Source organism: Clytia hemisphaerica, unplaced genomic scaffold (genome assembly GCF_902728285.1).
Source record: "Clytia hemisphaerica strain Z4C2 unplaced genomic scaffold, Clytia hemisphaerica genome assembly, whole genome shotgun sequence".
NCBI classification, from domain to species: Eukaryota; Metazoa; Cnidaria; class Hydrozoa; order Leptothecata; family Clytiidae; genus Clytia; species Clytia hemisphaerica.
Genome location: NW_027103744.1, coordinates 604,051 through 625,588, shown reverse-complemented (window position 1 = coordinate 625,588; position 21,538 = coordinate 604,051). Strand labels below are relative to the sequence as shown.

The following is a 21,538-nucleotide window of genomic DNA, read 5'->3' as shown; positions in this document are numbered from 1 at the left end:
ATATAGCTATAAACGATGATATAGCCCCTAAAATTATATACATCTTTGATGTGGACAATTCGAAATAAAAACAATGAGTTAGATTTTCTAAATTTCTTTTTCTTCTTTTCATTTCAGTTTGTGGCAGACCTGGATTCGTGCTCAAGAAAGCAGATTACTCCTGTATACAAATTATTGGATGGAAAATTATTCCCCGTTGTCGCTTTTCTAAAGGTATGCACTACAGTAATTGAAGATTTCACATCAGATTAAAAAGAAAGCTTAAATTGTTTTCTTTTCTTCGTTAGGGTTGGCACCTACTAAATTTGACGTTGATTAAGCGTAAGGTTATGCGAGCTGCTGTTACATTCACGAAAAAATGTTTGTGCCGCCTCTGTTAAAGTTTTTGCATGCATTATAAAAACGTATAACTTATCCCCGAGTAGATTTTGATACTAAAGGCCATGACTCTGTAAGAGAACACCGCTTTGAGCTTTTTTCATCCATATTTGGATATACTAATTTGCTAAAGCAAAACAATCGCACCAAAATCAAAAGCCAATCATAAACATAATCATTTGAACACAGTTGCTTTCGCTTTCGTTTTCGTTTTCAAGAAAAAAGCAACGCGGTTTTGAATCTTTTGGTTAAACAGCCAGGTCAAATCTTCACAATCACCATATCCTTTTAGAGCAGAGCATGGTATGCGCAGAATAGATAAACTGTTATGAGATTAGGTGCCCACGTGTTTTTCTTTTTTGTGTCATTCGGGGTAGATCAGAACTTATGATTTTAGTTGCGGTTTTATTCTTGTTTCTAACCCGTAAATGGATGGAGTCGATATTTAATCTAGGAGTTAATTTACACGTAGTCTTTCGAGTGTTTTCACGGCTAGCTGGCTTGGCTATCATTTAACTGAATAGAGCTTTGGAAGGAGCGAGGATTCTAACTGCGAATCCCTAGTTTGTAGCACTGACGCCTTTGAGGGTATCTCTGTTCGGATGTCGCTCATAAGTTGGCCATCGCTCCTTTAGACACGCGATTAAACTTTTTTAGAAATTCGTAGAAAACTGTCCACAGGCAGGATTTTCGTTAAATAAAGATGATTATAACCGCGAATCCCTGGTTTGTGCCTTCGACCACTCGGCAATCGCTCCCTAAATACACACCACTAATGGTTTGAAAGATAACTACAAAAATTAATCATAGTTTTTTTTATAATTGCAGAATGGACTGATATTCTGTTGTATCCCTCATACTGAGGAGAAAGTAAACAAAACATTGTTGGAAGGCGAAAAAAATGAGGATCGCTGTGATTTTCTTTACAGGTGAGAAAGTTTTCATTTTTAGCACGCTAAGGATTGCATCAGAAGACTAAGAATAACATTCCGCGTCGAACACGTCATAATTATTTCAATTAGAAATTTTTACGAGTTCTAATCCCCAGTTCATTTCGAAATGATTGGAAAACCGTCAAGTTATTACCTTTCTTTTGATAGGTAATTAATAAACAATTTAACAATTAAATAAATAATTAAAATCTGCAAGGGACCAAAATATCCTTGGTCCCTTCATTGTTGGTCCCTTGCAAATCAAAGTGAATCAGAGACAATCAAGTTTTTTGATTCACAAACCATTTCATAATACAGTAATAGGAGAGTTAAAGTGCACGAAGGGACGGACGAAGGTATTTTCTACGGACCAATCTTTTTTTAAAAGTATTTTGGAATCTTTTTCCAGCGAAAACTATTTGCCTCATTTCATTGTTTATATTTAACTTTTACAGTCCTGGTGTCGCGTTAGCTTTTGCACTCATTCAAAACATGTCGAAATTTATTGGGTTTGGTAACAACTACGAGGTTTGTATCAATCGTGCAATCATTAATTTCGTAAAAGTTGTTTCGGGTATTTTTTTTCTTGTGGAGATTCAACAGTTAACTCTCGCTGATTCAAAATCGAACGGGAAGTCCAATTTGCTCGAATCATAGAAAACATTTTACAACAGTTTCCTCGTAGCGGGGAACTGAGAATTACACGTTTTTTTATAAGGAACACGTTTATAAAGAACTCGAGGCTGAAAATGGTTCAAAAAATAAGGAATTGTTAAGGAACTGCTCAGGCTGAGAATAAGTGGATTTGAAAATAATGTACCTTATTGGGACTAATTTGACCAAATTTTGATCTTTCAAGGGGCAAAATTTCCTATATTGTAAGGAACTCGATAAGGAACTTTGAGACTGAAATTCTCTGTAAAAATAAGGAACTCCAGGCTCAGAGCAAAAAATAAACGGGTAGTTCGAATTATAGAAAGATTCGAATATTAGAATCTCGAATTAGCGAGAGTCCACTGTATCTGATCTTCGAATCAAACAAAAAGCGGAAGTAAATCTCATTACTTTTTACTAGTAGGTTTTGTCAAATTGTCAAAAAAAAACTTAAACAGATGATGTTTATGTTTCTTTTTCTACAGACACTTCAAAACAAACTACAAACGCTGCACAAGTATGCGTCCATTGGTTTTCCACTGGGTATCCCAACTGAATTAGACATACATACTGCTTTAGGGATCGCTTCTTATTCCGAAAATATTCCGCTTCCTAAAATAAAGGTGAGTGTTTTGTTCTTCTCAATTCAAAACCAGAAAGGCTATAATTTACGGTCGCCTTCATGATAAAAACTTGTACTTTTCACTGTATAACATAGTGCTTGTCTCAAGTCTCGAGTTTCTAACTTCCCCTTAAAGCCCTTTTCAAAAATTACTTCACGAACATCACTTATGTTCAAACAATTACCATGGTGATTATGTCCCTTGAGACATTAAATTATTTTTTTAGGAATGGAAAGTAGTTTAAATAAAATCTGCTGGGAGTTATCACCACGGCAATAATTTCAAAACCAAGGAAGTGATTTTCGTAACGTAATTTATGAAAAGGTCTATTGATTCCCAGCTTATTAGATATAAGTTAACTCTATTTACTCATTTTCAAGCTGCAATCTTCATATCGATTTTTATTTCAAAGGGACCATCTTGGCGCGCAACAACATATAAAGGGAAACAATCCCTCAATATTGAAATCAACGAATTCATCAAAGCGATACAGGTAGTTTTGAATCCTGTACAGTTGATGGGCCTTCAAAAGTAATCTTTTTGGTGGATTTGTTCCTGTGAAAAGATACAATAACTTGATTCGTCACTTTATTCTTTGTTCATCTGTCTTATTAGTTGATCTATTACGCTCAAAACTTCTTTGAGCACTCTAGATTCCGCTCACCACAAGTGATTAAGTTAAGCTCAACAGTTTGTGTGGAGCACTCTGGTGACAACGCTTACCCGAGCCGCACTGTGAGTCCTGGGAAGGACGAAACACGTGTTTGCGGGGAGATATCAGTAAATTTATACATCAAATAATATTTTTAATATTTATTTAGTTCGACAGCAAAGAATACCCAGACGTTTGCGAGATATATGGAACAGTTCGATGCAAGGTATGTTTGGGGAAAGGACCAATTAGCCAGATCAAGGGACCTCAGTTCATTCCTTTGACCCTATACCCGTATATCCATTTTTTGACTCTTTGTATAATAACTGTGAAACAAGCTAAATCATTCCCTTGGCTCTATGATGTTAACCGTGAGACTATCTAAAATATTTTGGACCTTCTACGTGAAATGTTGACTCGAATATTTGTTGAACACACAGTAAAATCAATCTTTAAGTTTTAGGTAATTTGCCTAGATTAATTACGCCTTTCTCCCGGTAACATACCATCACTGCAGTCATTTTTTGATTTTTTGGTTATTTCAGTCCCAACATTTAAATTTTACTCTGTTTTGTCGACGCTGCCAATGTTAATGGGTTACAAATCAAAACAATAGGGACCTTTAGCATCTAGGACGGCGACTTAAATGAGGGCCTGAAATAAATCTTAAAATCAAATGGCAAATTTCATCCGACTTTATCTAACCTGAGATCAGATTGTGATTGTTTATTGCACACCATGCTGAAGCTCTAAAGGGATGTGTGAAAACATAACAATCTGACGAATATGCTATCTCGAAATCGTAAGGACCGCGTCCGTCTAAAAGGACTAGGAATGACAACAAAGTTGCGGGCTTGTGTTTAGGAATAGGGTACCATAGCAATTTTTTACTTTCTGGCACACAACAAGATTCTTGTTGTAGAATTTTCCACGAATTTTCCTCAGATGTTTAATTTTCAAGCGCCTGTTTACCGTGCGCGTAAGAAAATTATGAACAGCTGTTATCAGGTTAGATTTAATATCAGATGGACAAATTTGAAATGTAGTCAAGTTTTTGTAAAAAACGACGTTATAATTGTCGAGGGATTCATATCATTTAAAATTCCTCCTTTGACGTACTCCTCTTATAGCATCTTCGTCCCAAAGACGACGTCAAAAAAGATTTTCAAGTCGTCTTGAGATTTGAAAAGGTTTATTCATTACCCTATTAAAATTCACTATTCTCATGAGAAAATTGATATGAAAAGAATAGAATCTAGCTGCGATCCAGATGTCAATCCCTAGGGGCTTTCTTTTTGTTCAATCCTACCTTACTTTTTCAAAGTTGCCGTCCTAGATGCTAAAGGTCCCTAATAGGGTTATGGCTCTGGGAAAAATCAGGAAATGAAATGTTACATCTTCTTGTTTCTAGTTTGTTCTACATTCGAAAGTCCAGATTCTCTGTTTGAAATTGGTATAGGGAGAATTATCTCGTGTTACAACTTTTCTGTCCTGTAGACAGATATCCGTTGAGATACAAATATAATGTTCTCCGTCTTGCCAGCAAGAAGAGTTTTGGCTGAATGGCCCATTAGTCTCTAGATTTCCTTTTATATTCAAAAAACCTCGTTGCAACGCTTCCAACTAAACTATAGCTGGGAATTATTTTTTTCTTGTTTTTTGTTTATCTGCAGGCAGACGTTGAAGAATCACCAGAGATTAGTCTTGACATCATTGCTCCCCTGGAATCTACCATCCATAACCAAATGCTATTCCACCCTTCCGTTCAACTTGCTGATGATGTTACGCCCCTCATCAACAAGGGTGCAAACACAGGGCGTCAATATGGGTCAAGAAAATTACGTTTTTGTCCGCCCAACAATGAAATTGATTTGTGTCAGTATAAAGTGAAACTACATGAGGATGATATTCCGGTTAAAGCTTTCTACCAAATGAAGGTACTAACCAACTTAGATTCTAGCTCTTTTTTGGTAGCACCTTGGTATGATGTTAGAATGCTACAGAAATTAGTTTTAAGCTGATAGCAAGTTAATTTCTTTCCCAGTTCCCCAGGTAATGGACGCTTTTTTTTCTCTTAAGTACAAAAATTTCTATTAGATCACAATGGGGATAAAAGGATGATGTTGGATAAATTCACGGGATACTTTCCCAGTGGGGTTTAACTTTGAGTTCTTGTCCTACCGTGTCTTTGACAGGGGACTTGCATTTCAGCAAAATGTTAACTTGCTTTCCTTCTAAAGATTTTTGGATTTGAGTTTCCTGTGAGAGGTTTAAATCTAGACATCGTATTAAAATATGCAATGGTCTTTTTTCCAACAGGGCGATCAAAACAGACTAACTATTATGATACAAATACAAATAGCAGAACAGATGAAAAGTTCTTTTGAAGCTTTTGAAGTCCAGATACCATTCTTCAACAGGTTTATTGTGTTTTGATATCGAAAGATGAATAACATTTTTGACTTCCTATAGGAAATGAAGAAGGTGATTAGGAATTTGTCTCATTAAATCCCTTTAAACAATAGGTTGGTTCATTGAAATAGGCTCTTCCAGAAAATCTTTGTACATGAGGGGGGTGGAGGATATATTGGATATTTTTGTCCGGGGGTAGTGAAAATCTGCAAAATGTGCCTTGTTTTAGGGGCGAATTTTCTCTGATTAGAGGGTGATTTCGAATGTACGGGGGTCAACTTATGCTTGTCCGGAGGGTGAGATCCGTTGTCCGGGGGTGAAAACTCACAATGTCCGGGGGTAAAATCTCCAACATTTTATATCCTCCACCCCCCTCATATTCAAAATTTTTCCTGGAAGAGCCCAATTTTTATTAGAGCACGTGCTTCTGAAAAGCTTGGTGATAATTTTAGTCATTCTTTCAGAAATTTAAGCTTTTTCGAATGATTCTTCTTTTTTCTTTTCTTTTTTTGCATTATTGACCTTCATCCAGAAATGAATTGTTTCTTGTTTTTCAGGGGCCCTATAGTTGAATTCAAGAGTTTGACTTCGTCCAATTTGGTTTTATTACCTGATAAATGCACTCTTCTCTGGAATGTTGGTACGTCTTAACTCCTTTCAATTTATTAAAGCTCCTCTATCCAAAATCATTTAAGTACCTTATCGGTGAATGAAAAAATGAAAGGGTTTTTATTAGTCTAGAGCAGTACCGTGGTGGGTCGACCAAATCCGGGAGGCTTTGGCAATTTTGGAAGTTTTGGCGATTTTATTTTTGGCGCCCCCCTTTTAAAAGTAAAATATCTTTGTAAAAATGAAGCAAGCGAAGCGAGCACGAAGTTTTTGGGTATTTTCTCTTTTTGGCTGAAAACTACCATTAAGGTGTAAAAAAGTGGCGCCGGTCTATGGATTTATGTCTGGTGACAAAGTGTAACATAATCTTACTCTGCGATAACACGTATACACTTTAGAGGCCATGGCTCCGTAAGACTTTCTACGTATCCCTTAGAGCAGAGCATAGGTCATTTCACAGTCACAAAGCGTAATGGGTAATCAGGACCACTGCGCGCTAATAACGACTTACTTTTGTCAAAAGTTTTGAAATTTTTTAAAGATTTTCGCATCTAGCCACAGAAAGCCGTTATGGAGGCGCAATCAGTCCGATTACCATGATCCATTTCGACTGTGAAATGGCCATGGTAAACGCATAATGGTCATCTAGGTATTACATTGGTTTCCTTTTCAGGTCACAAGTTCTCAAGCAAAGGAGGTGATAAAATATGGAAGCGAACGTAACATTTAGTAATGAGTTTGTCCCTCCCATACGTACTGATCCATTGTTGGTTGGTGCAAATTCTTATATCACGGTAAGTTTAAAGTTAAGCCAGTTATGATTCGATGACTAAAAAATGCTTGAGCTTACAAAAGCATTGCTATTGTTAAAACGAGTCAGCAATACAGAAGAGTGCTCGTTTTTCTCAGTTTGGCTCTTTTTTGACAATACACTCCTTTTTATAAGAACCAGTAAATATTTTGCTGAAGTTCGGCTGTTCCTAATTTTTTTTGGCACTTTGTGCCTCAAATTATTCTTATCATGTTCTTATTTATAGGGTGTAATTGAGGTATTTTAGGCGTTTTACCCAATTTTTACTACTTTGACCCCTAAATTGCTTCAGGCTCAGCATTGCTTTTAAAATGCTCTTATTTTTGGCGATTTTGAGCCTCGTTGTCGTTTTTATTAAATTGTTCTTAAAAGAAAAAAAATTATGGTTTTATAGTGCAGACCACTGACTTAGAAACTGTGTAAAAAAATGTTGAATACGAATTGAGAGAAGGGTCTGCGTCATTTATGAAGCATGAAAAATCGATACTCTGTTTTGTTTTTTCAAGAGCAGCAAACAGCCTCATACGACTCACCAGAAAGATGAAAATAAACACAAAATTTCTTCCTTTTTGACGTTTCAGTACTTCTTGTTACCTTGATACCAAAAGAAATGTATATTGACTGAATGGGCGTTTGTTTTCGATTGTTTTTTTATCGTTTACATATAAAAACAAATAGGTAGATTCGCTGGAGTTAGGTATTCGGTATTCGGGATTCGGGATTCGCATTCGGGATTCGAAAAAGCTCAATAAAAACTTAACGAAAAAAGATATTAACTTGAAATGAAAAACGGATGCAAGCACACATACTAAGGAATAAATCCCAATAAAAAAAATTCAGAATATGAGCTCAGTTGTCACGTGACTATGGGAAATTCCCCTATTCGGGATTCAAATCATGTCAGGGACCTTTCTTCAAAAGCTCGCCAGTCGTCAGTAAATGGTTGAATTGACTTAAAATAAAAAACGGATGCTAGTTCAATGTCAAGGAAGATATTCCAAAAAAATAAATTCAGAATATGAGCTTAGTTGTCATGTGACTACGGGAAATTCCCCTATTCGGGATTCAAATTATTTCAGGGACCTTTTTCAAAAGCTTACCAGTCATCAGGAAATGGTTGGATTGACTTCAAATAAAAAACGGATGCAAGTTCACATGTCAAGGAAAATATTCCAAAGAAAAACAATTCATAATATGAGTTTAGTTGTCACGTGACTATGGGAAATTCCCCTATTGGGAGTTATTTCAATTTAGAGACTATTTTTTATAAAGCTTACCAGTCATCAGGAAATGGTTGGATTGACTTCAAATAACAAACGGATGCAAGTTCACATATCTGGGAAGATATTCCAAAAAAAAATATTCAGAATATGAGCTTAGTTGTCACGTGACTATGGGAAATTCCCCTTTTTGGGAGTTATTTCAGTTTAGGGACCTTTTTTGAAAAGCTCATAAAAACTCAAGTAAGAAAGGTATCGACTTCATAAACAAACGGATGCAAGTTCACATATCTGGGAAAATATTCCAAAAAAAATTATTCAGAATATGAGCTTAGTTGTCGCGTGACTATGGGAAATTCCCCTTTTCAAGAGTTCAATTATTTTAGGGACCTTTCTTAAAAATGATTTGATTGACTTCAAATAACAAACGGATGCAAGTTCGCATGCTAAGGAACAAGTTCCAAAAAAAATAATTCAGAATATGAGCTTAGCTGTCACGTGACTATGGGAAATTCCCCTTTTTGGGAGTTATTTCAGTTTATGGACCTTTTTTGAAAAGCTCATAAAAACTCAAGTAAGAAAGGTATCGACTTCAAATAACAAACGGATGCAAGTTCACATATCTGGGAAAAGATTCCAAAAAAAATTATTCAGAATATGAGCTTAGTTGTCACGTGACTATGGGAAATTCCCCTTTTAAAGAGTTCAATTATTTTAGGGACCTTTCTTAAAAATGATTTGATTGACTTCAAAATAACAAACGGATGCAAGTTGGCATGCTAAGGAACAAGTTCCAAAAAAAATAATTCAGAATATGAGCTTAGCTGTCACATGACTATGGGAAATTCCCCTTTTTGGGAGTTATTTCAGTTTATGGACCTTTTTTGAAAAGCTCATAAAAACTCAAGGAAGAAAGGTATCGACTTCAAATAACAAACGGATGCAAGTTCACATATCTAGGAAAATATTCCAAAAAAAATTATTCAGAATATGAGCTTAGTTGTCACGTGACTATGGGAAATTCCCCTTTTCAAGAGTTCAATTATTTTAGGGACCTTTCTTAAAATGATTTGATTGACTTCAAATAACAAACGGATGCAAGTTCGCATGCTAAGGAACAAATTCCAAAAAAAATAATTCAGAATATGAGCTTAGCTGTCACGTGACTATGGAAATTCCCCTTTTTGGGAGTTACTTCAGTTTATGGACCTTTTTTGAAAAGCTCATAAAACTCAAGGAAGAAAGGTATCGACTTCAAATAACAAACGGATGCAAGTTCACATATCTGGGAAAATATTCCAAAAAAAAATTATTCAAATATGAGCTTAGTTGTCACGTGACTATGGGGAATTCCCCTTTTTGGGGAGTTATTTCATTTTAGGGCCCTTTTTGAAAAGCTCATAAAAACTCAAGAAGAAAGGTATCGACTTCAAATAACAAACCGATGCAAGTTTACATATCTGGAAAAATTTCCAAAAAAATTAGTCCAGAATATGAGCTTAGTTATCACGTGACTACGGGAAATTCCCCTATTCGGGATTCAAATTATTTCAGGGACCTTTTTCAAAAGCTTACCAGTCATCAGGAAATTGTTAGATTGATTTCAAATAACAACGGATGCAAGTTCCCATGTCAAGAAAGATATTCCGAAAGAAATAATTCAGAATATGAGATTAATTGTCAAGTGACTACGGGAAATTCCCCTATTCGGGTTTCAAATATATTTCAGGGACCTTTTTCAAAAAGCTTACCAGTCATCAGGAAATGGTTGGATTGACTTCAAATAACAAACGGATGCAAGTTCACATGTCAAGGAAAATTTCCAAAGAAAACAATTCATAATATGAGTTTAGTTGTCACGTGACTATGGGAAATTCCCCTATTTGGGAGTTATTTCAATTTAGAGACTATTTTTATAAAGCTTACCAGTCATCAGGAAATGGTTGGATTGACTTCAAATAACAACGGATGCAAGTTTCACATCTGGGAAGATATTCCAAAAAAAATATTCAGAATATGAGCTTAGTTGTCACGTGACTATGGGAATTCCCCTTTTTGGGAGTTATTTCAGTTTAGGGACCTTTTTTTGAAAAGCTCATAAAAACTCAAGTAAGAAAGGTATCGACTTCATAAACAAACGGATGCAAGTTGGCATACCGGATAAGTGGGACGGGGACCTGGGAACCTAAAGTGGGACCTAAATGAACCCTGAAAAGTGGGATGGGGGAACCTAAGTGGAAACCTAAATGAACACCGAAAAGTGGGATGGGGGGACCTAAGTGGGAACCTAAATGAACAAAGAGAAAGGGGCGGGGGAACCTAATGAACAACCGGAAAAGTGGGATGGGGGACCTAAGTGGGAACCTAAATGACACCGGAAAGTGGGATGGGGGAACCTAAGTGGGAACCTAAATGAACAACGGAAAAGTGGGATGGGGGACCTAAGTGGGAACCTAAATGAACACCGGAAAAGTGGGTGGGGGAACCTAAAGTGGGAACCTTTTTTTATTTTTTTTTTATTTTTTATTTTTTATTTTTTTTTTATCTAGCAATATATTTCGCACGTCTATTGACTCCTATGAAACAGAACTTTTGATTTTACATTTTATAAAGTTTTTTCTCCCTTTCTTTTATCAAAAGCTCTTTGGAGACTTGTAAGGATGGTGCTTCAACAATATCTTCTTCTAGATCATTTCCAAGGTTTCACACTTCTGTAAAAAGAGAGTTGCTTTGGTAGCCTCTCATACCGTCATTAGCAAAGTTCCTTTGAAGCTCGTAATCATGCTGACGTCGTGGTCGTGTTCGAGGTAAAAATTTCTCTGATCTTATAGACTCGTCATAAATGTGGAGGTTCTTGAAAACTTCCACCATATCACCAACTTGCCGCCTGGTCTTTAGGCTAGGTAGATTGATGAGTCGTAGCCGATCTTCGTATGAGTAGTTTCTATAGCAACTAACTAGCCTTGTAGCTCTTCGTTGGACGCCCTCGATTGCATTGATATGTTTGATTAGTCTTGGAGACCATACTACATGTGCATATTTCCAAATGGGGTCTGACAAATGCAATGAAAAGCGTTCGAAACATATCTGGTGAGAGAAATTCGAAGCTCCTGCTAATCAAGCCAACGATAGAGTTAGCTTTCTTGATTTTACTGAATATATGGGCTTCAAAGGTCAGGTCACTATCGATTATCACTCCTAGATCTTTTTTTTGGTCAACATGTTCTAGAACAGATCCTGATAGGGATGGACATATTTGATGTTCCAAAATTTACCCAGTGTTAAAACGTGACACTTGTTCGGATGAAATTCTAAAAGCCGGACTGGCTTTGACCAAATTTTAAACCCTTAGAGTGCACTTATTCTCATTTTGCTAATTTCCACCCTTACAGTGTACTTTGGGTAGCTTGGAAAAAAGGGCTGCACGTACGGTAGGTCGTTTACCTTGAGTGCAACCCCCCCCCCCCCCGTGGATCTATGCTTATGTGTATGGAAACGTGGCAAGCCGTGCAATATGTCTATTTTACTATCAAACATTTTTAATTAATGAAGTGTATTCACACGCTGTACTGTTTGGTTGGTACAGAAAGAAAAACGAGCTAGAATCCGTTAAATGCTAAGCGACCCCAGCCCTGACCCGAAATTGGAGCTGCTAATAAAAAACAATGTGTATTGCATCAAGTGGGGGGCGTACGAGATTTCGGTATTGCGGAAATGGGCTTGTTTTTGTGCGGAATTTCGGTAGTCACGTCAAAACACTTCGGTATTTCGGAATCCAAAAAGACTTCGGTTTCGGAAAAATGACTTTTTTTACTGCGGAAACTTGGTCTGAAGAGCTTTAGTTTCGGTTTTTCGGTATCAGATTGTGTGCTTCGGATATAATACTGAGGTTAAGCATACCAGGATAATCACGATGACGGACGAAAAAATACGAAATTTGATTGGTTGAAACTCACTAGCCTGTTTAATTTTCATGGTCGTGATTTTACCAATTTGGGACTTAACCTCACTAATTTCTATCCACAAAAGACGCTTTCTGAATCAATGACGTCAAGCACAAGCGCGCGCTAGATCCTAGCGGCGTTCGGGCGCACATATGATGGGTATAGGTATAGATTGCTCCACAACACAATCTTATTTCATTCGCGGACCTTTTGTAAGCAGTGAAAAATTGAAGCTTTTTCAAAACGGACCAAAGCTGGTTCGATGAATGGCACGATGCCTCGAGGGCTTTGTGAAAAGGTCAACATTTTTATAATAAGGCGTTAATATTTTACTGAGAGTCAAATCAACACCTATCATTCGGAACGATGAAAATCCAGTTCTATAACAGGGTTCCCAGCGGTCAGGGAAAACCTGAAAATGGGTTGTTTTTTGAAAAAGTCAGGGAAAACCTGGAAAAGTCAGGGAGTTTTCGCAAAATTTTTCAAAAGTCAGGGAAAAGTCAGGGAGCTTTTTTTCCAGAATGCCTTGAATTTGATGGTTTTCAGTCAATCTTTGAATCTCTATTTTTTATTTTTTTAAAAGTCAACACACTTTGACTATTGTAAAGCTGGCCGGGTTATTTTTGAAATAATTATTTTACTACAACACGAAAAATTTGACGTTTTTGGTCAGGAAAGAATATTCTCTTTCCATTCTAAAAGTCAGGGAAAACTACTCTTCTCAACACTTTTTTAGGGAAAAAGGGTGGATTTTAAAGCAAAAGTCAAGGACAATTTTCGCGCTCGCTTCGCTCGCATTATCTTTTACAAACTTCCTTTTTTGAGGTAGGGGGTTATATATAGAGGAAATTTGTGTCCTCTGGTCTCTGTGTCGTACCACCTCTTTGCAGCGTGCGGTGTCCGCGGGTGTAATAGTTGTACTGTATGTGGCAAAAATATTCTTTTCCCACAGTTTCTTCCTTTTTTTATTCAAGTTTTTCTTTAAGTGAAAATTATCTACAGAAAAAAATTCGGTATCGGAATTAGTGAAATATTTTTGCGGAATTGTATCGGAAATCAGGTCAAAAATGCTCGGAATTTCAGAAATCAGAAACCCCGTACGCCCCCCCCATCAAGAGTGAACAAAAACTAGATCGTAAATAATGTTTTACTAGATTCTGTATTCAAGCAAATTAGATCCGTGCAAAAGAAAGAAGAAGGTCTAAGTTATCCATCGAGCTATGAACGAACTTCTAATTCCTTCTAGATTTGATGATATGACGGTTTAAAGTTTTAAGTTTAAAGTCAATTAAGTCAATTTACTAAAAAGAACCTTTCAAAAAGATGCACTATAAAACTGCTGATAAATAAACATGCTTTTTTGAGCTAATTGAATAAATAAATTCCCTTTGTTTTATTTTCAACATTATTGTTTGCGAACCGTAATGTAAAAAGTAAATAACTGGTGTTCTTATTATGATAAAAGGTTTTTTCTTTCCTTGCATATAATATCTTTCTTATCTTTATGTATTTGTTTTAAAGAAAAATAATAATAATAACAAATTAGGTTCCCACTTTAGGTTCCCGGTTCCCCCATCCCACTTTCAGGTAAAAAAATGTGGGCACATCTTTTCAAAATTTTCAAAATTTGAAAAGTAAACACAAAATCGCCATTTCAATAGACCTATTTATTTAAACATAAAGGAATTCTTCTTAAACTACGATAAGACTTGCTATCGAGCAAGTCTTATTTTTCGCTTATGTATTTGTTTCTAAAGAAAAATATTTCAATTCTATTAATAATTAAACAACTTAGATTCCCACTTAGGTTCCCCCATCCCACTTTTCCGGTGTTCATTTAGGTTCCCACTTAGGTTTCCCCATCCCACTTTTCCGGTGTTCATTTAGGTTCCCACTTAGGTTCCCCATCCCACTTTTCCGGTGTTCATTTAGGTTCCCACTTAGGTTCCCCCATCCCACTTTTCCGGTGTTCATTTAGGTTCCCACTTAGGTTCCCCCATCCCACTTTTCCGGTGTTCATTTAGGTTCCCACTTAGGTTCCCCCATCCCACTTTTCAGGTGTTCATTTAGGTTCCCACTTTAGGTTCCCAGGTTCCCCCATCCCACTTATCCGGTATGCCATGCAAGTTCACATATCTGGGAAAATATTCCAAAAAAAATTATTCAGAATATGAGCTTAGTTGTCGCGTGACTATGGGAAATTCCCCTTTTCAAGAGTTCAATTATTTTAGGGACCTTTCTTAAAATGATTTGATTGACTTCAAATAACAAACGGATGCAAGTTCGCATGCTAAGGAACAAGTTCCAAAAAAAATAATTCAGAATATGAGCTTAGCTGTCACGTGACTATGGGAAATTCCCCTTTTTGGGAGTTATTTCAGTTTATGGACCTTTTTTGAAAAGCTCATAAAAACTCAAGTAAGAAAGGTATCGACTTCAAATAACAAACGGATGCAAGTTCACATATCTGGGAAAAGATTCCAAAAAAAATTATTCAGAATATGAGCTTAGTTGTCACGTGACTATGGGAAATTCCCCTTTTAAAGAGTTCAATTATTTTAGGGACCTTTCTTAAAAATGATTTGATTGACTTCAAAATAACAAACGGATGCAAGTTGGCATGCTAAGGAACAAGTTCCAAAAAAAATAATTCAGAATATGAGCTTAGCTGTCACATGACTATGGGAAATTCCCCTTTTTGGGAGTTATTTCAGTTTATGGACCTTTTTTGAAAAGCTCATAAAAACTCAAGGAAGAAAGGTATCGACTTCAAATAACAAACGGATGCAAGTTCACATATCTAGGAAAATATTCCAAAAAAATTATTCAGAATATGAGCTTAGTTGTCACGTGACTATGGGAAATTCCCCTTTTCAAGAGTTCAATTATTTTAGGGACCTTTCTTAAAAATGATTTGATTGACTTCAAATAACAAACGGATGCAAGTTCGCATGCTAAGGAACAAATTCCAAAAAAAATAATTCAGAATATGAGCTTAGCTGTCACGTGACTAGGGAAATTCCCCTTTTTGGAGTTACTTCAGTTTATGGACCTTTTTGAAAAGCTCATAAAAACTCAAGGAAGAAAGGTATCGACTTCAAATAACAAACGGATGCAAGTTCACATATCTGGGAAAATATTCCAAAAAAAAATTATTCAGAATATGAGCTTAGTTGTCACGTGACTATGGGAAATTCCCCTTTTTGGGAGTTATTTCATTTTAGGGACCTTTTTGAAAAGCTCATAAAAACTCAAGGAAGAAAGGTATCGACTTCAAATAACAAACCGATGCAAGTTTACATATCTGGAAAAATATTCCAAAAAAATTAGTCCAGAATATGAGCTTAGTTATCACGTGACTACGGGAAATTCCCCTATTCGGGATTCAAATTATTTCAGGGACCTTTTTCAAAAGCTTACCAGTCATCAGGAAATTGTTAGATTGATTTCAAATAACAAACGGATGCAAGTTCCCATGTCAAGAAAGATATTCCGAAAGAAATAATTCAGAATATGAGATTAATTGTCAAGTGACTACGGGAAATTCCCCTATTCGGGTTTCAAATTATTTCAGGGACCTTTTTCAAAAGCTTACCAGTCATCAGGAAATGGTTGGATTGACTTCAAATAACAAACGGATGCAAGTTCACATGTCAAGAAAAACATTCCAAAATAGAAAATTCAGAATATGAGCTTAGTTGTCACGTGACTATCGGAAATTCCCCTTTTTGGGAGTTATTTCAGTTTAGGGACCTTTTTTGAAAAGCTCATAAAAACTCAAGCAAGAAAGGTATCGACTTCAAATAACAAACGAATGCAAGTTCACATATCTGGGAAAATATTCCAAAAATAATTATTCAGAATATGAGCTTAGTTGTCACGTGACTATGGGAAATTCCCCTTTTTGGGAGTTATTTCAGTTTAGGGACCTTTTTTGAAAAGCTCATAAAAACTCAAGTAAGAAAGGTATCGACTTCAAATAACAAACGGATGCAAGTTCACATATCTGGGAAAATATTCCAAAAAAAAATTATTCAGAATATGAGCCAAGTTGTCACGTGACTATGGGAAATTCCCCTTTTTGGGAGTTATTTCATTTTAGGGACCTTTTTGAAAAGCTCATAAAAACTCAAGGAAGAAAGATATCGACTTCAAATAACAAACCGATGCAAGTTTACATATCTGGAAAAATATTCCAAAAAAATTAGTCCAGAATATGAGCTTAGTTATCACGTGACTACGGGAAATTCCCCTATTCGGGATTCAAATTATTTCAGGGACCTTTTTCAAAAGCTTACCAGTCATCAGGAAATTGTTAGATTGATTTCAAATAACAAACGGATGCAAGTTCCCATGTCAAGAAAGATATTCCGAAAGAAATAATTCAGAATATGAGCTTAATTGTCAAGTGACTACGGGAAATTCCCCTATTCGGGTTTCAAATTATTTCAGGGACCTTTTTCAAAAGCTTACCAGTCATCAGGAAATGGTTGGATTGACTTCAAATAACAAACGGATGCAAGTTCACATGTCAAGAAAAACATTCCAAAATAGAAAATTCAGAATATGAGCTTAGTTGTCACGTGACTATGGGAAATTCCCCTTTTTGGGAGTTATTTCAGTTTAGGGACCTTTTTTGAAAAGCTCATAAAAACTCAAGTAAGAAAGGTATTGACTTCAAATAACAAAGGGATGCAAGTTCACATGCTAAGGAACAAATTCCAAAAAAATAATTCAGAATATGAGCTTAGTTGTCACGTGACTATGGGAAATTCCCCTTTTTAGGAGTTATTTCGATGAAAAAAAGAAAACAAAAACAAAAACAAAAAAAAATATATTAGGTCAGAGTACTGCCGATAAGATTTATAAAGAAATAGAGACCTTAAGCTGTAACAGGGAGATAATGTAAATAACGAAGTCAGATTTCTGAAGGTCAAAGAAGTCAAAAAATCGAGATGTGAATGAAATAGTTTTTTATTTCTATGATTTGGTACAACAGATAATATAGTTTTATGGTTTACAACCCATTGTCTTCTGGGATTATTGAGATTTTTTAAGAAAATGTTTTTATATCAGATAATGTTTGTTGTTGTATATCATGGATTTTAAGGATCATCTGCTGCGTTTTGTTAGATTGAAGAGCTTTTAGGAGGTCATCAGTATTGACTCAGATCTACTCAGATAAAGTTTTCGACCCTTTAATTCAATAACTTCTCGTAGATCAGCGGGCCATGTAGTATCAATATTATCTAAGATACTACATCCTCAAGCTCAGTAGTTATTTTAAAAGTAGCTCTAATTAAATGGTTTCGTAAAATATTTTGATTACTCTATTTGTTGATGTAAAGGTCCTTAATTGGGATAGTCTAAAATAAGATATATTCGTACCATCTAACATTTTTTCAAAGTGATGTCCTTCTTCTTCTACAGCAATTTTCAAAAAGGATGATGATATTTTCATGCCAGAATTGAGGCACGTTTACAAGGGTCGTTCTGTGGTCCTTGTAATTCTATTGTTTGATGTTTTAGGAAGACGTAATGTTTTATGGGGCGTACGGGATATCGGTACATCGGTATTGGCCTTTTTTTAGATCGGTAAATCGGTATTAGAGGAAAAAATTGATCGGTAATCGGTATTTTAAGACCATCTCGGTATCGGTAAGAGACCTTTTTTATCTCGGTATTTCGGTATTTTTGGTCAACTATCGGTATCGACCACCTCCTTGGTATCGAAGATCATGAGCCATTGCGCTCCTATACACAATATTTAAAACAAAATATCTCAAATTATTTGCTCGCTTCGCTCGCACTAGCCTCTTCGAATTCTTCTTGATAAGTATCAAATTCTCATCGCTTTTTTAGGGTTTATGCTATATGGTTGCGGATGACTTTAAAAAATTGTCCATACGGCCAAAGCCTCCTTTTCCATGTGAATATATGAACGATATGTTCTAAGCACTCACACGTAAATTAGTACAAATTAAGGAACACTCGGAGACGCCAATTTTAAGAATCATGGCTGCAATTTTCATAAGGCAAGAGTCTCAGCCAGGGGTCTGCTTGACACATTTCCTGCCGTGAATACAGTTGACGCTCTCTAAACGATCTATTTTGGCGTTTTGGCAGGGGGTCACGCCTCCCCAAGTGGAGTTTTGAACGCCCAACTCTTAAAATTACCCTAAATGCGCTTTAAATTGCGCCCAAAGACCAGAAATAACTTGAAAAATCATGATTTTTTTTTGCTCCCTTCGCTCGCAATAAAGTTATAAGACGATTTTTGAAGGGAGATCTAACTGCGCCCCACGACCAATTTGGTGAAAACAATATTCAAAACAAAAACTCACAATTTTTTTCTTGTTTCATTCGCACGCACTAGCTTCCTTCAATTTTTTGATCTAGAGATTATTAAAGAGTATTAAATTTGTATCTTTATTCGTTACTTTCTACTATTCGACATTCTATCACTCGATAAGCTCCCATTTTCGATGAAAGTTCGAGGTTCCTTGATGGTTTTCCGTTCTCTTATTCAATTTTTAGCATCTTGCTAAACTTTTGGTCAAATTTAAGCTCTGTTTTGGAAAAAAATCGCGTCAAACAGAGTTAACTTTTTCCACTGACTAATAGAGAAAGCATGACCATGGTTGTGTTTTTTGTTCTTTTTTGTTCAATGTCATTATACTGTAATTGGCTTCACTCAATACACCCCTGTCTCAGTGCCCCGGTAGAACTTTTTCCCTCAGTGGGGATGAAAATTTCTATCAAAATGCCAATGGGGATAGAAAATTTATTGTTTCCAGCTCGAAAATTCCAGTGGGGATGGTTTTGGAGTGCAATTTTTTACATTCAGTTTTCAATGGGGATAAAATCATAGAGCAATTTCGCAGTGGGGTTGAAATTGTAGGATATTTTTCCACCGGGGACGATTTTTTGGCCTATTTTTCCACCGGGGTGGGGGGTCCACTGGGTCTGTGACACAGGGGTGTCTCAATCCATCTCGATGAGCAATGTCGCAATTTTTTCTTGCTCGCTTCGCTCGCGTATTTCCTAAATGTTTCTAAAATGACCTGAATTTTAACTTCAATTTTTGGTATACGAATGCAACCAAAAAATGGGCGCCAGAATAAGCATACAAGGCGCCTTAAGCCAAAATTCTACTTTTACCTGCCCATCCTTGATCTACCCACCACGCTACTGTTTGGTAATCGTCATAGAGACTTTGGATGGTGACAAACCCAACCTTTATCGTCCACACGTACCCAGCACCCATATTTGCCTAATTCCCCCCTCCGGGAGATAAGTACCTGAAAAATTGGGAAAAATTGACCGGTATCGGTATTTGAACGAAAAATTTATCGGTATATCGGTAATTGAGAAAAAAAGTGATCGGTATATCGGTATTACGAAGGCCCGTACGCCCCCCACTTTTAGGAAGACGTAATGTTTTGCTTTCGCTATTCTTATTTGTTCGCTGTAATTTGATTGGCAGTTGCCCATCTTCTATTTATTCAACTCTCCGATTGTAGTTGTTGATTGGCAGTTGTTATGTTTGATTGACAGGGAGTTTTTTCAGGTTCGGAGGGAGTTTTTCCGGTTCACAGTTGCTTAATTTTCAGCAATTATTAACAATAAGTTGTTATTACCAATAAGTTGTGAAATCATCCTTATTAAGAATTTAAGTCACCACCAAGAATTTATTATGTATTATTTTTCTTTCATAGTGGTACGCTAATCTCGTTTTGCCTTGGCTCATTACTTTGTCTGCCATTTACTTTCGGTTTTTTTAACTAGATTACCCAGGTGTTTCTCTTTTTTTTCCCTGAATGTCTTTTATTCGGAATTGAATAATCGAGACATGAAGAATGACTAATTTGTAATCTGTTTTTAATGAATAATCTAAAATGTACTGGAGATGACATGTAGGCGTTAATAATGTGCGTGCGCTCTTTCGCGAGCGTGATGCGTGATGGAAGGCGGTCGTTTCAGTGTGGTTTAGATCCACACTGTGACCTAGTTTACTTATGGTAAGTGATTAGTTGCTTAATTTAGTGGAGGGTCTATGCGTGTATATGAAGAGAAGGAAGGGGCGTTAAAAAGGTAGCTTGGGCGTAGAGAAAAATGAGACAGAATAATACTGGATGAAATAGATGATGATGTATGACACACAAAAGGGGGTAAAATGATCTATGGGAAAATTTGAAAGATTTGACGTTCTGATGTTGAGACAACATTGTTTGGACGTTATAACAACGTTCATTACCTGTTGGGTTTATTACGGTTCACTCGAGACAATGCATTTCTTTTGTTATTTGGACCCATATATAGAAACATTAACAAGAGCATCTAAGGCTGAAAATGGTTGAAAAAATAAGAACATTCAGCCTCAATCAAAATTTAGGTGTTCTAATAAAAGAAACATGAATGTCATTCAAAGAAAAATAAGAAAACGCTAATGAAGTCAATCCATGATCAATCCATGGTAATCTTTTAAAAAAGGTCTCTAAATTGAAATAACTCCCAAAAAGGGGTGACAACTAAGCTCATGCTTTGAATAATTAATTTTGGAATACTTTCCTTGACATGTGAACTTGCATCCGTTTTTTATTTGAAGTCAATCCAACCATTTTCTGATGACTGGTAAGCTTTTTAAAAAAGGTCTAAAAATTAAAATAACTCCCAAATAGGGGAATTTCCCATAGTCACGTGACAACTAAGCTCATATTCTGAATAATTATTTTTGGAATATTTACCCAGATATATGAACTTGCATCCCTTTGTTATTTGAAGTCAATACCTTTCTTACTTGAGTTTTTATGAGCTTTTCAAAAAAAATCCTTAAACTTAAATATGTAACTCCCAAAAAGGGGAATTTCCCATAGTCACGTGACAACTAAGCTCATATTCTGAATTATTTTTTTTGGAATTTGTTCCTTAGCATGCGAACTTGCATCCGTTTGTTATTTGAAGTCAATCAAATCATTTTTAAGAAAGGTCCCTAAAATAATTGAACTCTTGAATAGGGGAATTTCCCATAGTCACGTGACAACTAAGCTTATATTCTGAATAATTTTTTTTGGAATATTTTTCTTGATATGTGAACTTGCATCCGTTTGTTATTTGAAGTCGATACCTTTCTTCCTTGAGTTTTTATGAGCTTTTCAAAAAAGGTCCATAAACTGAAATAACTCCCAAAAAGGGGAATTTCCCATAGTCACCTGACAGCTAAGCTCATATTCTGAATAATTTTTTTTGGATTTGTTCCTTAGCATGCGAACTTCCATCCGTTTGTTATTTGAAGTCAATCAA

General features: G+C 36.1%; 1 protein-coding gene across 1 annotated transcript in view; it reads left to right on the top strand.

Moving 5' to 3' along the window:
* Positions 1-21,538, top strand: part of LOC136805319 (AP-5 complex subunit mu-1-like) — a 52,299-nt gene that overhangs the window by 18,295 nt on the left and 12,466 nt on the right. The window contains exons 3-12 of the mRNA XM_067061906.1: positions 118-213; positions 1,207-1,307; positions 1,766-1,838; positions 2,450-2,587; positions 3,000-3,080; positions 3,409-3,465; positions 4,913-5,176; positions 5,559-5,659; positions 6,209-6,291; positions 6,934-7,054. Coding sequence (XP_066918007.1) covers positions 118-213; positions 1,207-1,307; positions 1,766-1,838; positions 2,450-2,587; positions 3,000-3,080; positions 3,409-3,465; positions 4,913-5,176; positions 5,559-5,659; positions 6,209-6,291; positions 6,934-6,983 — 1,044 coding nt within the window. The 3' untranslated portion in view covers positions 6,984-7,054. The remainder of the gene's footprint in view (positions 1-117; positions 214-1,206; positions 1,308-1,765; positions 1,839-2,449; positions 2,588-2,999; positions 3,081-3,408; positions 3,466-4,912; positions 5,177-5,558; positions 5,660-6,208; positions 6,292-6,933; positions 7,055-21,538) is intronic.